At 43.3% G+C, this 15,677-nt stretch overlaps 1 protein-coding gene across 5 annotated transcripts in view; it reads left to right on the plus strand.

Moving 5' to 3' along the window:
- cntln (centlein, centrosomal protein) overlaps nt 1-15,677 on the plus strand; it is an 85,107-nt gene that overhangs the window by 16,328 nt on the left and 53,102 nt on the right. For 4 of the 5 annotated variants that reach the window (XM_063882996.1, XM_063882995.1, XM_063882999.1 and 1 more), the window contains 3 exons: nt 5,860-5,997; nt 10,380-10,499; nt 13,258-13,379. In XM_063882996.1, the coding sequence (XP_063739066.1) occupies nt 5,860-5,997; nt 10,380-10,499; nt 13,258-13,379 (380 nt within the window). The remainder of the gene's footprint in view (nt 1-5,859; nt 5,998-10,379; nt 10,500-13,257; nt 13,380-15,677) is intronic. The other variant, XM_063882998.1, reaches the window with a different exon arrangement.

Raw genomic sequence — 15,677 nt, forward strand, 5'->3', positions numbered from 1 at the left:
GTACGCCTGTGTCTGCGTGGGCGCATGTTTGACTAAAGGTGTGTGTATCCGAGCACATAATCACAAATTCTGTAACAACTTCCTCCCGAACACCTGTTAAATTCTAATGCTCAGGTTGTTAAGGCAGATTTGATTTTAGTTTTAAATGTTTTGGTGGAAGTTACCGTTGGAGGTGATCAAAGTGCTGATCGCAACGGGAGCACAGGGGGGGGATGCAGCGCTCATTTGAATATGGACCAGAGCGACTGCTTTGAACACCCCTCCCGCAGTGGGTTTTGGGGGGAGCGGAATAAAAAAGGAGGGTGAGTGAGAGGAATAACACCCATTGTGTGTTATACTTCCATGCTGTGCAGACTGACTGTCTGCCTCTCCTGTCTTCAGTCAAGTTAACTCTTTGCAGGAAGCGCAAGAAGGCTCAACAAAGACTTAAACATGAACAACGTGTAGACCTGGACTCTGCTACCTCCTATATACATTAACCTGCAGGGTCAGCACTGGAGTAAAAATAATAATCCAAAGCAGAAGTGTCAGCTTCACTACCGCTGTTGAAATACTGATATTGATAATAACCATGTTATAAAAAAGGAAATATGGTATCATGTTTTAATTACACATACGATAGTGATAGTGTTGTGCAGTTACGGTTACAGACTTAATTAATATTAATTTGGCAAACAAACTTAAGATGAATTGGACTTAATGCATTCTAATTATTCATTTTGAAATAAGTTATAGTTAATAATATTATAATTCTTAACTGATTCTTCTGAAAAAAATTTTGCTGTGAAAATCTGATATCAAGTGCCCTAAGCTCACCATAGCAACAGATAACATTTATTGTATCTAGCTCTTAACTAATGATCATTTTTAATGTCAATTAATCGCTTGATTTAAAACTTTGATACCTTTTTATGTTAAAGTATTACAAAAAAAAGAAGAAGCAATTTGTCATATTGAAACATCTGGAAGCCAAGAGCGCTAATTTATATAATGTAATGAAAAATGAATCCTCAAAATGTTTGTCGTTCAGTAAACATATCCACTTTTTATTTATTTATTTGCAATACTTTGTTTTCAGAAGTGTGCTGTATTGTGTGTGTGTGTGTGTGTGTGTGTGTGTGTGTGTGTGTGTGTGTGTGTGTGTGTGTGTGTGTGTGTGTGTGCGTGTGTTAATGGAAACAGTGGGATGTCTCCATAAAGTCAGACTGCAGATGGCCCCCTGCCCTGATCTCCTAGCTGTAGGGCCTGGCCGATCATCATGCACCTGGGTGACCCCCACGCACAACACCATGCAGTCTGAGCAAACTGCCAGGTTGGAGAGGTTTGGGTTGCCAGGTTGGGTGGTCACCATCACAATCTAGAGTCAAGAAAGAGAGTCCTCATTAGTGGACAGAAAAATAGCAAAAGTGAACATTTAATCATTAGCAAGTATCTCCCTGCATGATGGTATTTATAGATGTTTGGCTATTGTCAGGTCTGTGCGGTGATTAAAGACCAACATTAGAATCCATAGCAGACCCCGGGCTTTCTGGAACCTCCAGCACAGTAAATGAGTGGTAAGGTGTTAATTGTGTGGGCAGTCATTCAAAGCACTGCTTAACCTCTCATCAGCATTGGAAAGGGAAAATGAGGCATGTTCCATCACTCCAGAAAAGTTTCATATGATATGAGAAACAAGGCCCTGTGTATTTTAAACGTTTACTGAAACTTTTTTTCATGTACAATAACAATGTGGACATATCTCAAAAAGCACAGGTGTAAATATCACGATGAAAACTGCGTCAGTTTCAGGGTCCTGGTATTATTCAGGCTGGCTGTCGCACTGGGACCGCTGAAAAGAACAGAACGGTCATTAATATTATTAGTAACACCTGTGCTATTAATGCTATGACAGGTTTTATCACTATTAAATACACTAATTATCGTAGATATGACCTCATTACCCCCACTTTTCCTTCGGCTTTCTATGTCGAACGGAGGAATCGCGCACCTTCTGCACATCCATGTTTCTGCACTAATGTTTTCACCATCAAATGTTACCAGCACAAGTCCCTTATATGAGTTTATAAACTGAACCTAAAGCACGGACACATTTCCCAAGGTGGCTTCCTTCTCTATAAACTGAAAGAAGCCTGAATGATGCATTTCTCATAGCTTGATGAGATGTTTATTAACATCTGCTTCTGGCTTGTTATTTATGTTAGCCAATGTTAATGCTTTTAGATGTATAATTAAAGTGCTAGTTGCACACACACATCTGCACGTAAATACACCCACCATTTTGCGGGGTCACATTTGGCTTAGGTGAGGCGTTTCCTTTGATCATCTTCATCATTAATGGCAACCAACAAGTGAATGCTACAAAGAAATACATTTTCAAATCAACAGAAGGGAGGCAGCCAGAGGGGTCTTTATGTGTTAGTATACAGAGAAGCACAGTACAGAGTAAGGAGGTTACTTCTCTGGCGATGTTTCAATAAAATGTGATGGAGAGCTTGTAAAACTCAGATATTTTTTTTATTGTCTTTCACACGGGTCTTGTTTTGACTCTGGCTGCTCCTCAGTTTTTTGCCTTCTGGAACGGCACTCCTTTAGCTCAACTGTCAGGACCTCCCTAGGAGTGTGTTAAAAATGTTGTGCAACCTGCTGCTTGTATTAACATACGTGTTCTCTCTTAAGACCCATCACTCATCCTTTTCATATAAAAACATTGTGCAAAGGTTATAAATTCAACTCGAGAATTATACTCTGATCAATGTTTCATGACTTCTAATGCTATTTGTGTCGTCCGCTCATCTTGTGTATGCTGAGTGCGTTATCAGTGTTATCAGGGGTTGTCAACATGAGTTTGTGTATGAGGGTGTGTTTGGAGCCTGGGCCATGTCCAGGTCCAGAGACATACTAATGACATGGACTCCAGTGGTGTGTTTTACCAGCTCAACTGCTCTCATTAGATGAGAACCTCTGTGTAGCGCAGCTCGCCTCATTAATGAAGCGCAGCCATGTGCCTCTGCAGATACCCTCCCTCGCTCAGGCACTCGGGTCAAACAGACTGTGTGGGAGGACTGTACACACACCTTCCATCCTACCCACTGTAAAGTCCCTGTTAACACACATCCATATTTGCACACGCACACATTCTCTGAAGAATCACCATATTGAATACCAAGTGCACCTGGCCTGGTGGTGGGGGGGAGCACCTTGTGAAGCCTATCCAATCACAAACAGTGTCTCTCCACAGATGTGTGTATTCATGGAGTCGTGTGTATTCATGGAGTCGTATGTGTGTGTGTGTGTGTGTGTGTGTGTATGTGTGTGTGTTTCCTTCTGTCTGTGTGTGGCGGGCCCCTCCTGATTATAGCTGCTCCATAATTAACAGTGATCAGATTTGTTTTGTGGCATAAATGGTGCATGTGTAGAACATTAGGCCTGGCAAGTCTCATTTCACATTCAGCTCAAGGGCTCGGCAGCAGACGGGTCACGAGCTTCAGGGAGCACGATCACCAGCCTCCCTCCATATGGTCCTGCCTGCCGCATCCTCAGCAGCGAGGGCCGCCGGTGCCAGACAAGTTCCCCCAAGAACCTAATCGTGTTCAGTAATTACCAAGACCGGCTTTTCTTTTTTTCCCCCCTCCCTCCCTCAGCCTCCCCACAATCTCTTGCTCTTTTTTCCACTGCACCTGCACACCATCTTCTCCTCTTTAAATCTTATTCCATTGCTTTCAGTAAGCTGAAATATGTTTCCCTTTTGCATCTTTACTGTCTTTCCTTGTTTTGTTGCTGGATAAAAACCAGGACGGGGATGAGAGGGATTGTGAGAGGCAAAAAACTCCGACACTCCCGCATCAGTTAATTTCTAAATTGCTTTATGTGGCTGATGCCGAAAAACCCGGTCCGTCCTCCTGACTGCCTGGAAATTATAAATAATTGTAACAGATGCGCCAATATGGCCGGCCTCCAATAAACGAGGCCCCAGATAATTTGACCAACCCCCTTTGACAGGCCAATTTAATAAAACATGAACAAAATCTTCCTCACTAATAATTTATCATCCCCTCTCTTCCCCTTTGGTTAAAGTTGATTACCCTGGCAGTTAACAAGGTCACGCCCAGATGCCAGGTTTCTGATAATGCAATCAGGACTCTTTGGGAAAAAGGTGATGACATCCTGTGCGCTTCTCCTCGCTACCTGGCCTCCCGGTGAATTTCAGTTGTGAATGGCTCTATTTGTCAAAAGGCTTTGATTTGATGTGTTCAGTAGATGTGTTGTTGGGAGCAGCAGGTGAGGCTGTTTCTTTATTGTTTCGTGCCTTTTTATCAAGAACTTAAAAAAGGAAAGGTGAGAATGTATACAGGAAGGTGATGTGGGTGAGCAAGTGTTAACTTCAAGATAAAGGTGCCAACACAGCTTATAGAAAGTGTATATGCCCCTTGACAGTGTACAGCCCTGGGAAAATGAAGAGACCACTTCAGCATTATCATTTTCTCTTTTATTATTTATAGGTATGTCTTTGAGTTAATGTTTTTATTGTATTCTATATAAACTGCTTTTTTCTCTGTGTTGGAATTCAACAGACACTGGAATGACTGCCATACATGTAGAGATACAGATTTAAGAAGGAGGGGACTCTTCATTTTTTCCGGGGCTGTGTGTGTCTCGTAGAATGTGTCCTGTCCATTAAAGTCATGGTACTGTTCACAGATCAGGATAAAAGGCTGCTTGAACTGTTCATGCTAGCATGAGCAAAAGTGTAAATATACAGCTCCGGAAAAATTAAGAGACAACTCCAAATGTTTTATTAAATCTGTATGTCTACATGTATGGCAGCCAATCCAGTGTCTGTTGAATTTCATAATAATAAAAAAAGGGAAAATGATAATGCTGAAGTGGTCTCTTATTTTTTTCCGCGGCTATAGATTGTCACATTTAGTGTGAGTGCATAACTACTCCTGCGCGGTGGGCCCTCTTTATCCTGGTCCCCCTTCAGTTTTGGTAGTCCCCGCTGTGTGCTGACGTCGGCAGATGCTGCTAGACACCTGCGTATAGACCCTGATAAATTGACTGGCTATGATAGCATTCACAAAGCTGGAGGTGGGAAATAGATGTCCCACTGACACATCTGGGTATTGACGTTGGTATATGAAAGTGTCATGTGGACATTCAGTCTTTTAAACTGCTGGTGGTTTTCTGCATTTTCCTGAATTTGGTTTCAACTGTTTAATCAAAGGTAGAAATGTGGTCTCCTTGGTCGCCCACCATTCGAAGAAGACTGTGAAGCATGTCTTTAATCCAAACATCAGCACAGAACACACGTTGCATCATGGTCCATCAAAACGATTGTCGAGGCACAAACTAAAATATTTTACTTTATTAACTTTTAATTTAACTGCCTCATTTTCCATTATTATATGCTCAAAAAAGTTACTGAATGCCTTCACATATCGTTTTTCAGCAGCCATAAAAACAGTTAGACGGTGAATATTGGCTATGAATAAGTTTGAATATATTATTATATAATGTGTATTCAGCGTTGTGGTTAAGAAGAAACAACAGCATTTTTTTTCAAACTAATAAAAGAAAAAAAGATGAATTACTTTTTTTTCTCTACATGAGAAACAATGTCCATTTTCGATTATGACACATGTTGAACATATTTAAAACAATCCAAGCATAAAGTCACTCTTTATCATACACACAAACACTCACATGAGCAAATTAACGCATATTGATTGGTAACCAAGCAAACCAATTCATCTCAACTCTGGATTTGCATTTGTTTTGGTCTATTTTCTGTTGATTTGTTGAACCGGTCTGTTTTTCTTAATTAAAAACTCAAACGAACATGCTCTGTTGTTGCAGGCAGTGCTGTCGGAGCAGGCTGATGCTGCAGCTCAGATGTCGAGCCATAACTCTGACCAGGCCCATCGAGGCTCAGATCCCAGGCCAGAGGATAAGACCCTGCATCGGAGATCCAGCAGTTCCGTCAGAGGACAGCAGGTAGGTTTTGCACCCAGTACTGCCAATTATGTCAGAGATAGCACGTGGGTGAGCAGCTTCCAGGCCCCCACTACCACCACCGCTTTGCACAGATTAGATCAAAGCCATACAGAAGAGATATGAAGGAAATGGTCTGTTGAGAATCATGTGATTTATCAGACTCTGCTTCTGCGAACCTTTGTCCTAAACTCCTCAACACACACACACACACACACACACACACACACACACACACACACACACACACTCACACACACACACACGCCCATCCTACTGTGAGCGGGCAGGCGTGTGCTACTGGTTTCACGCATGCCTTGGGCTCAGGCACTGGCTAATTTACCGCTTCAACAGTACATTACGAACAAGAAAGAAGCTTTTGATCTTCTCAGTATTCAACTCATAAGTTTGGCAGGACATGTTTCTAGATGGCCTCACTTTAGAGCTGGCCTGGAGACACATTGTTTGATTTACACGGCTGTCCTCATTAAAGCTTTATTGGAGGTGCTTCGGTTCAGGCAGTTTATACATGTGATGTAGTTATACTGCGCAAAATAAATAAACAGTATTGACATGATTTGAAGTGCTTCCATTTTCGGGGTTCTTTGTGATGTTAGCCCGAAGACATGCAAACACACACACACACACACACACACACACATACACAATCTGTCTGTTTTGATGCACCTATTATTAATTGTTTTGGATTTGGATTTTGGAGTGAGATTTATGCATATCAAAACATGAATCAATATTGTGATTCCTTTAACATTCCTTTAACGATTCCTTTAAGTCACAAACGTGTGCATGTGTTACCCCAATAAAACTGTAGTTATTCTTGCCCACACACACACACACACACACACACACACACACACACCAGTGGCATGCATACATTTACAAATGGATTGTAAAACCTGCCGTTCATGTTCATAAGAACAGATGCTTGGCCGTATAGAGAAAGGGTCAGCAGGGATTGAATCAACATTGCTTATCTATCTATATCCTGCTCTCATGGAACCCTGAACTAAAACATTAATTTGTTCAATATTTGTTTGAATCAATATTTGTTATTTTATTCAGTAATTCATTTTTTTTACAATACCATTTCAAATGAAAAATAGATAAGTATTGACAAAGGAAAAGCCTTAAATTAAATAACTTCTAATAAAAGTTAATTCATGTTTAAGATCTGATTTTTAGATTCAGTTTTCACAGTTCAGGTTCATTTTCATTCTGAACACTTTTCTTTATTCCCTGAGCGATGATTACGAAGCAGCTATTCTTCTAAGGCTGCTTCAGAAGGATGGACTAACACTCTTTATTTCAGCAGCCACCGGCTACAGACAATACCTGACGCTCCCTCTACACAGTCGGAAGACTTGTTAAACCTTAGTTCAATAGCTTTAGGTTTATAAACAGCATGTCAACTCCAGGAATCCTTTTCCACCTTTAACATTATAAAAAAAGTACGCATTTTGAGTAGTTATTGGTTGGGTAACATCCGAATATGTGGATGCTCCTAAGAGACCGTAAACCTGTTATGGTTCATTACCCTCCATTTAAACAATAATACCAGTCTGCAAGGTCAAAAGCTGATGGAATGAGCCTTCTGTGCAGCCCACTGCTACCTACGTACCTAAAGTGAATGTGATTATTGGCCGAGGTGACGAGCAGCTAACAGTGGTACATGCCTGGCAGTTTGCTACATAGAGCAATTGTTAAAACATCAGTGATTAATAAAAGTTACAGTCATGGTTATTTCGTACTTTCAAAACCATCTGGAGTTGTGCCGCATAAAAATAGTTTGTACATTTTGTAACAAATCATTCCACTTAATTTCAGTGGTCCACTAAGAGCATGACTTTAATGGAACCTATGCAGTTCTCTTCTTGGATAACCGCATATTGTCCCCCAATATTCCTCTTTCTTTATTGAAGTGACAGTGTTGAAAGGGGGTGACACGTGGCAAATGGTCCCATGCCAATCTGGGTCCTCCGCCCGGAACCGAGCTCCAGTAAATGGACTGCTAGCTTTACCAAGTGAGCTATCTGGCAGCCAGCTTCGTGCTCCTTTTAAGAGATTGTGGAGAATATCAACTTTGTGTTTATGTATGTTTTTACACCTCGATGTCTGTCTCTATGTATGTATGCATGTGTCCTCGACTGGTCATAAACATTCCTCTTGCTCGTATAAGCTGAAAAAGTTCAGCTTTTAGAGCTCCAGACGCACATGACGCTTTTGCACTCATAAAGCAGCCCATTGATGACAGTGACCCCTCTCTCTGGGGGAAGGAGAGAGAGGGTTGACGAGAGAGGCAGCAGATGAAATGTTTCTTCTTTGCTCCTCAGCCAGTGACACTGACCCCTCAGGAGGAGCTTTACTGTTGCTTGCATAGATACTCTGTTTGGATTTGGGCCTCTCTCCTCATTTCCCTCATACTGTAAGCCCCCCCTCCTTCCATTTGGGTTGCACTCTCGTGTTTGCAGAGCCATTACAGGGTGCAATGCACAGGTCAGGTCATGGCCGCCAAGCAGCTGCCGAGCGGAGGTAGAGAGCGGGCACATCTTTCTTTTTTTCAGCCTGTTATCTTTCAGGCCTGTCTTGTGGAACATTAACAACAATGTCACAACACAGAGCTTCCCACACAAACAGAGAGCGTTCATGTGTCGAGTGAACGTGCAGCAGACAGACTGGACCTCAGAGAACGTCTGCGGAAAAATCTCAGGCATTTGTCAAAAGCCCACAACAGTTTCTTGATGGAATATTCAGCTCCTTTTAGTTTGTACTTTATATCCAGTCGTCTTTACTACTACTAGTTTAGAGCTCTCACTTTATTTGGATTCCCCTTTTGGCCTCTCAGTGTTCCCCATGCACATACAGGCTAAGCCAGTTGGCCTGCCACTCATCAGGAATATGCAGATCAATCTGCTAATTAGTTGCGTAGAGTCATTAAGGCTGAGCTAGAACACATGGTTGGCACCCAGGAAGGCCTGATAGCAGAGCCGGGCACACCGGGTCACTGCAGTCAACTGTAGCTCCAGGGCACATTCCCAAACACTCTTGTTTTATTCATTTCTGTCAAATGCAAATTAGTCAACACATTTATTAAAAGGGATTAAAGGAGATTAAACATTTTGCTAAACAAGTGACATAAATGTGAACTAAGTATAGCTATAACCCTTTATTTAGATAATATCCTCACCAATTTTGGCCGGGATTTTTAATGCAATTATGTCCTTAATCGTTTTCATTGGGACAGGGTTTGCCTCTTCCTTGATAAAAAATAAAAGATACATAGGAGACGTGATTCAGGAGACATTGGTGACATGTATTGTACATACAACATTGTTGACTGTCTTCTTTCATCTTAAACAACTTGATTTAAATCCTTACAGATTGTTTGACTGCACAAAAAATGTAATGTTCTCTTACTCTATTGAGAGAGAGTTCAAGTTATATCATATCAGATGCATACTTTATTGCTTTATTGTCATTAAAACATGTTTAAATGAAGGCTGTATTATTAAAATGGACTTGCCGTTTCTACCAAATTGTCTTTTATAACTTTAAAAGACAATTCAGCAGCCATTGGAACACATTTTTCCCGGGGTGGGGGCTTATTGATCCACCATCCTATCATAACCCCTCCTCATTCTTCCACCACTCCAGCCCAAGGACTGTTGTACGTTTAGTGGCATTGCATATTTTATCCTGCCATCTGGTCAGCCCTGCCTGGCACCGCGGGGGGGCCGCCTCTCCTCCCATATTCATATTCCACTAGCATATTGTTCCCACTGCTTTTCTCCAGCTTATTTCTACAGAACAGGCTGGATAGCAAACCGCAGCCCCCACCCCACACCCCCAAACGGCGGCTCTTCCAGTTGTCCTATCAAGTGTAACCTGGAGGCCCCTAGTAGAGCAATTAGAGCGGCCTCCCTGCCCACCTCTTGTAATGAAGCCCAGCACATTCTGGAATCTATAGCCCCTTTAGTCTCCCCTAATGGGACATCATTATTGTCAAAGAAACAATGTAAATGGAAATGAACATACTCATTAGCCCGTCGCAGGGAGAAACCTTTGCCGCTCTCAGCTTGCAACTCCCACTTCCAAACACACACACAGAACCTCCTCCCTCCAGCTTCTGTGGACTACTGCTCCAGCCAGCTTGCTGTATTCCTCTGGTAGCGTGTTTGTTTGTGTGTACCGAGACAATGCGCATGTTTTACTCAAGGTGAGAGGGGAGTGGAATGAGCATGGATGATTCCATTATTGGCATTCACTCAGTGTTTTCTGCAGATGTTAATTGTTGCATGGCTCTGTGCCTGTAAGTGAAGTGTGTTCGAGTGCTCACCCCAGCGCTTCTTTGCCTATACCTATCCCAGGGTGCACCAGTGCAGCGATCCAGGTCTCTGTCCCCAGCCAGCAGTGTGGAGTTGGGAAGTGGGAGGAGGAGAGGGGCTGAACAGAGGGTTCAAGACCTTGAGGAGCTGCTGCAGTTGAAGGTAACTAGCTTGGAGAGATGAATACTCATAATATCTTTTCCTTTTCTCTCATCAGCAGTAATGAGTGTATCCTTAACTCTTCTTCAAAGTCTTTCTAATAGTATGTATTTTGTTTCCTGCAGCCTACAATTATCATTTTCGTGCCTCAGATGTGTCACAATCCCATTCCCCCCACATTCCAGTGACTTTGAGCTACCGAAACGTATTGTTTGCTGAATCGGGCACATCCAATGACATAGTGGTGTCCAGACAGGCACAGTGGAGCTGCTTGTTGCACCGGCCCTCCGCTATCTCACATATGATTGCTGCTATCAGCTGCTGGGCTGTTCAAAGGTGTGCAGCACGGTCTCCAAAGGGTTCAATTGCACTACCGCTGCCACTGCCTCCTCCATGACCTTCTCTTATATTGTCTTTCACACACAATTCGTATGTGTCCTCACACAAGCAGAGCGTGCGTGGGCAGCGAAGCAGCAGGAGAGGAGCACAAGTGGATGAAGCACTTTTTTTTCCACCTTAAACGAATCAGCTTTATTGGTCCTTTAACCTTCACATGCTCTATGACGTCTCTCTCACATTATTCTTTATCCCCGCGTTCAAATGAAATGCAAGGGAAATACACTCAATGTTCTCCCTAGTGTTCTTTATTGTCTCACTTTCTCGTATTTTATGTCGACGAGTATATTTTCCACTGCAACAATCCTATTTGAATTTGACTTCACCCTGGAAATGTGCTCCTTGTTGCCTTTCGTTCTCCTTCCCATCTTTCAGGCTGACCAGTGAGTGAGTGAGTGATTATGCAGAGGTCACCTCCCTTTGAACACAATCCCAGGAACACATTAGGCATCATTTTCCTGTCAGATCTGGAGTGTCTGAATTACATCACTGGCAGACACCTAGTCAGACGGTAATGCTCAGTGTGGATTCAGACCACACGCATGACTGTCTTAGTTAATGGTGCCATTTACGTGTCTGCCAGTTGAGGGGCATTTAGCAAAGGTATGCACAGGAAGTCTGTCCAACACAAGCGGCCACATTAATGAAAGCATAAGTTCAGAGCGTGATTTAGTGCGTTTGTCCTTTGCTTTGATCTGGCATTGAGCAAAATGACCTCTATCCGCTACTATCTGCGACTACAGTACATCACTCAGTCCAGTTCCTGGTTCTCCGGTTGATCCTTTCGAATTCTTTCCAAAAGACTGCCTTTCAAATTGGGTACACCAGCCTGTAGCATTGACATTTTGACCTCAGCGTCTAACAGCAGCACACAAACAAACAATTCTCATAATAATGGCTTCTTTTTTTCTCTTCCGCACACTTTCAAGTAAACAGTAGCTGTTGCTGTAATTATTTTTCAGCTTGAGAACGTCCACAGATGTGTATGCTGGCTGAGTAAGGGGGTGTATTGATCTGTGGGCAAGGGTCTGTGGCCTGATGACCAGAACTGGGCTGCCCAGGGGAAGCGCTGTAAGGAGCCTGGGAAGCCATGATGTGGCTAATGCCCTGCCACTTGCTCCATCCTGCCCCCCCTCCACTCCTCCATCAGTCAGCTTCGACTCTTCTGTGTCCTCCCCCAGCTCCTTGTTCCACCCGTTAAGACTGCCCTGGTGTGGCCCCTTTCATTAGAGCCTTGTTTTTGAGAGGTTGGGGGCAGCTTGAAGGGGCCGAGGATGTCTTGCAGATGTCCTCTGTGAATAATTCGCACCAGGAAAAGTCCATACTTGTCACATTGTGTGTGTGTGTGTGTGTGTGTGTGTGTGTGTGTGTGTGTGTGTGTGTGTGTGTGTGTGTGTGTGTGTGTGTGTGTGTGTGTGTGTGTGTGTGTGTGTGTGTGTGTGTGTGTGTGTGTGTGTGTGTGTGTGTCCGTCCAGTGGATGTTTGTGTGCTCTCTCTGTTCTCTTTGTCCTTGTTAATAATAACAGGGCTGAGGGCTCGCATTTCCCTCTCTGCAGGGCAGCCGTGTCATATCAGCAGTAAACAAGCTCCTTCCCTTCAGAAAGCGCTCGACAACTCTCCCCAGCCCTGGCCTCTCAAGCAGAAAGCTGTCCTGCACTCTTCCTTTCACTTTCTCTTTCGCCTCCTCTCTCTCTTTCTTCCCTTTCTAATTTCTCTCTTCTCCCTCTTCCTTTTCCTGCTTTTTTCATTCCCTCTGCCTTTGCTCTCTCTTTCCACCTCTGTTTGTCCTGCCTTTTGAAAGTGTTTTCTCCATCGCCCTCGCCGTTAAGGTCAGTGTGATGGGGGGGGGGGGGTGCCCCTGACAAGAAAAATCTATATGTTGCTTCCCTTACTCCTTCTTTAAAGCCGGAGCCCAATCTTGCAGGGTTTTAATAGCTGTCAACAACAGTGTCAGCAACAACCCCCCCCCCCCCATGCACAACCCATGCTGGTTATCCGTTAGTAACTCCAGTGAGTGAGTTTGGAGTGTGTGTCTGCTCGGTGTTCTGTGGCCTCATTGACTCGTGGTGTAAGTCCCTTAATGATGTCTCAGTTGCCCGGTGAGAGTGGAAGCACTTGTCGGGTGGGAAAGGTGAGTAGAGAAAAGAACCTGCTGCTTACTGTCAGGCCAAGGTGTTTCAGCTGTACGCCAGTTTAAATATGTAGAGGGTGAGGGGGCTTTTCTCAGCTTCCCTGCCACACTGCTGTGCCGGTGTAAATGAGGCCGATTCCACATTACAGTGCATGTATGTTCCAGTTGACATGTACAACTTTTGCTGAGGAAAAATTATTATTATAAAATAATTCCTGTCACTGTGCCTTCCAGATGGGGGAGAATGAAGAGCTGAGGAAGGCTCACGATAAGCGCCGTGAACGCCTGTGTGTGATTCAGACCAACTACAGGACAGTCAGAGACCAGCTGAAAGAGACGGATAAATCCAAGGGCTTGTAAGTACTCTGTTGGATGTTCGGCTAAAATCTGATTTAAATAATGTGACAAAATGATCATGGTAATCTGTGCCTTATGCTGTGGTTCGGCCTGACGCCCACCATACAGTTTTTTTATTTGCGGCATCCACTTGGATCCAGCTTCAATTTCTTTTTATATATATACACGTTGTCTTTTCTAACATTTATACAGATATTTAGAGAGATTTTTATGTTCACATACTTCTTTTTGTATTAGTATTAGTAGATTTCTGAATTGCCCGTACTGAGAGCTGATTTGTTGCTCTGTTGGTTTCTTTTTTTGTTTCCCCCTTTAATTTCGGGGTTCCTTTAGAGTTTTTCCTTGTATGCCGTGGGGGTTGAAGGACAGAGTGTGTTGTATGCTGTACAAACTGTAAAGCCACCTGAAAATGTGTAGTAATCAATCAATCAATCAATCAATCAGTAAATCAAAGTATATTTATATAGCCCAATATCACAAGTTTTACATTTGTCTCAGTGGACTTTACAATTTGTTTGTAATATGAATACGAATACGACACCGTCTGTCCTTGGACCCTCACATCGTACAAGGAAACACTTCCTATGAAACCCCAGAGTTAAAGGGAGAAAAATGGCAGAAACGTTGGGAAGAGCAACAGAGGAGGGATCCCTCTCCCAGGACGGACAGACGTGCAATAGATGTTGTGTTTAAATTAAGAGATAATAATTGATATTGGGCTTTAAAAAATCAAATGTGATTGATTGATTGATAATCTCACACAAAGCACAGGACATATCGGAGCACGTAGAGCAGTATATGTGTAAATCCCCTCTGCATACACAAAGTAACTTGGATAACTTCCAGCTCCTCCCAGCAGCAGGCAGAGACGTTTCTAAGCACATAACTCACCTTGCCTTATGTTGAATGCCCTTGTGAAATGCTTCAACCCTCCGAAACTACTCAAAAATAGTCTTAGGGACTCATTGCTCTCCACATGTTGTCTGACAAGACCTGAGCGCTGGATTTGGTAAAGTGGGAGGAATACCTTCCTTTGCCTTTGAGAAGCTCTGAGGTTTTAAGCCCAGTCAATTTGGGACGTTTTGTGGCAAAGTCTGTGTGCGCTTCTGCGTCTCTTCTCCCTCAGCGTTCATTAGGATGTGAGAGCCAGAGGCTGGAGGTGTCGGGTCCTGGGGGGTGCAAGGTGTTTGAGAAGGCCTGTGGAGGGAAGGGGAGGAGGGGAGAGGTCCATTTCCTGCCTCAACCTGTTATCTTCACCAGGAACCACAGGATCTTTACACAAAGCGGAAAATGTGCTGGAAACTGTCATTAATATAAGAGTCTTTCCTCTCCGTTGTCTCCACCAGTCTGTTTCTGCCTCTGTTTGTTTTCTCAGCATTAGCGAGTCAATTTGAAAAACGTAACTAAAGATGCATATGTTTGGTGGCCGCACGGGAGCTAAGTGTTGACCCCGTCAGCTGTTTTCTCTCCGGGTTAATTAAAGAAAACAGCGGTGCAATGTGAGCCCGTGTGAAAGTGAAGTGAGTGAGGGTGCGTGTTCAGCGCCGGGCTCCACTCGGCTCATGTCAGCTCAGCGCGGCTCAACAGCATGTGTCTCAGACAGTGGGAACAAAGACGGAGAGATGTAGAGAGAGAAAACTCTCAGAGTCTACACCGAAATGTGCTTCTGTTCCACGTTTTTTGCAGGTTATCAAAGAAATGCTTTATGCATTGAAATAAATGTTTGGTCAAAGAAAAAAGTGTTTGTTAATGTGATAAGAAATGGGGAGAAAACAACCAAGACCTACAAATCCAGTGTGGTGTCAGTTTGAGTGTATTTGTATCTGATTACTGATTTGACATAAAATTGATGCAATAGGCAGCTTTGCCCTTTTCAGTCAGAGCCCTCCATGGCACCAGCCAGTCACTCAATGTTATGATCCTGGCATTCATTTGGCATTAAGCCCCATCCTTAAATAGCTGTTACACCCACTGGGGTAATGCCAACCTGAATGAGAGACAATAGAAAATGACTTAAATACTCCCATTAGTGCTGGGAAATCAGGGCCCTAACAAGTCAGTGGGGATAGGCGTCGAGTCTCATTGCATTTCCAGCTTGTTAGGGATTTCCCTGTAGCTTCCATGCTGGGTTGTTGCCTTTTTGGAAAGATGCGGGGGGTCGTTTTTGTTCCTCTTTTGTGTGCAGGACCAAAAGATAAGGCTACGATGTGCCTCCCCCTTACCTGCCACACACTTATGACTGAGTCCTGGATCTGTTAGCTTAACACTCAGGACATTAGAATATAACACAATAAAAA

The sequence above is a fragment of the Eleginops maclovinus genome, chromosome 5, assembly GCF_036324505.1.
Source record: "Eleginops maclovinus isolate JMC-PN-2008 ecotype Puerto Natales chromosome 5, JC_Emac_rtc_rv5, whole genome shotgun sequence".
Lineage (NCBI taxonomy): Eukaryota > Metazoa > Chordata > Actinopteri > Perciformes > Eleginopidae > Eleginops > Eleginops maclovinus.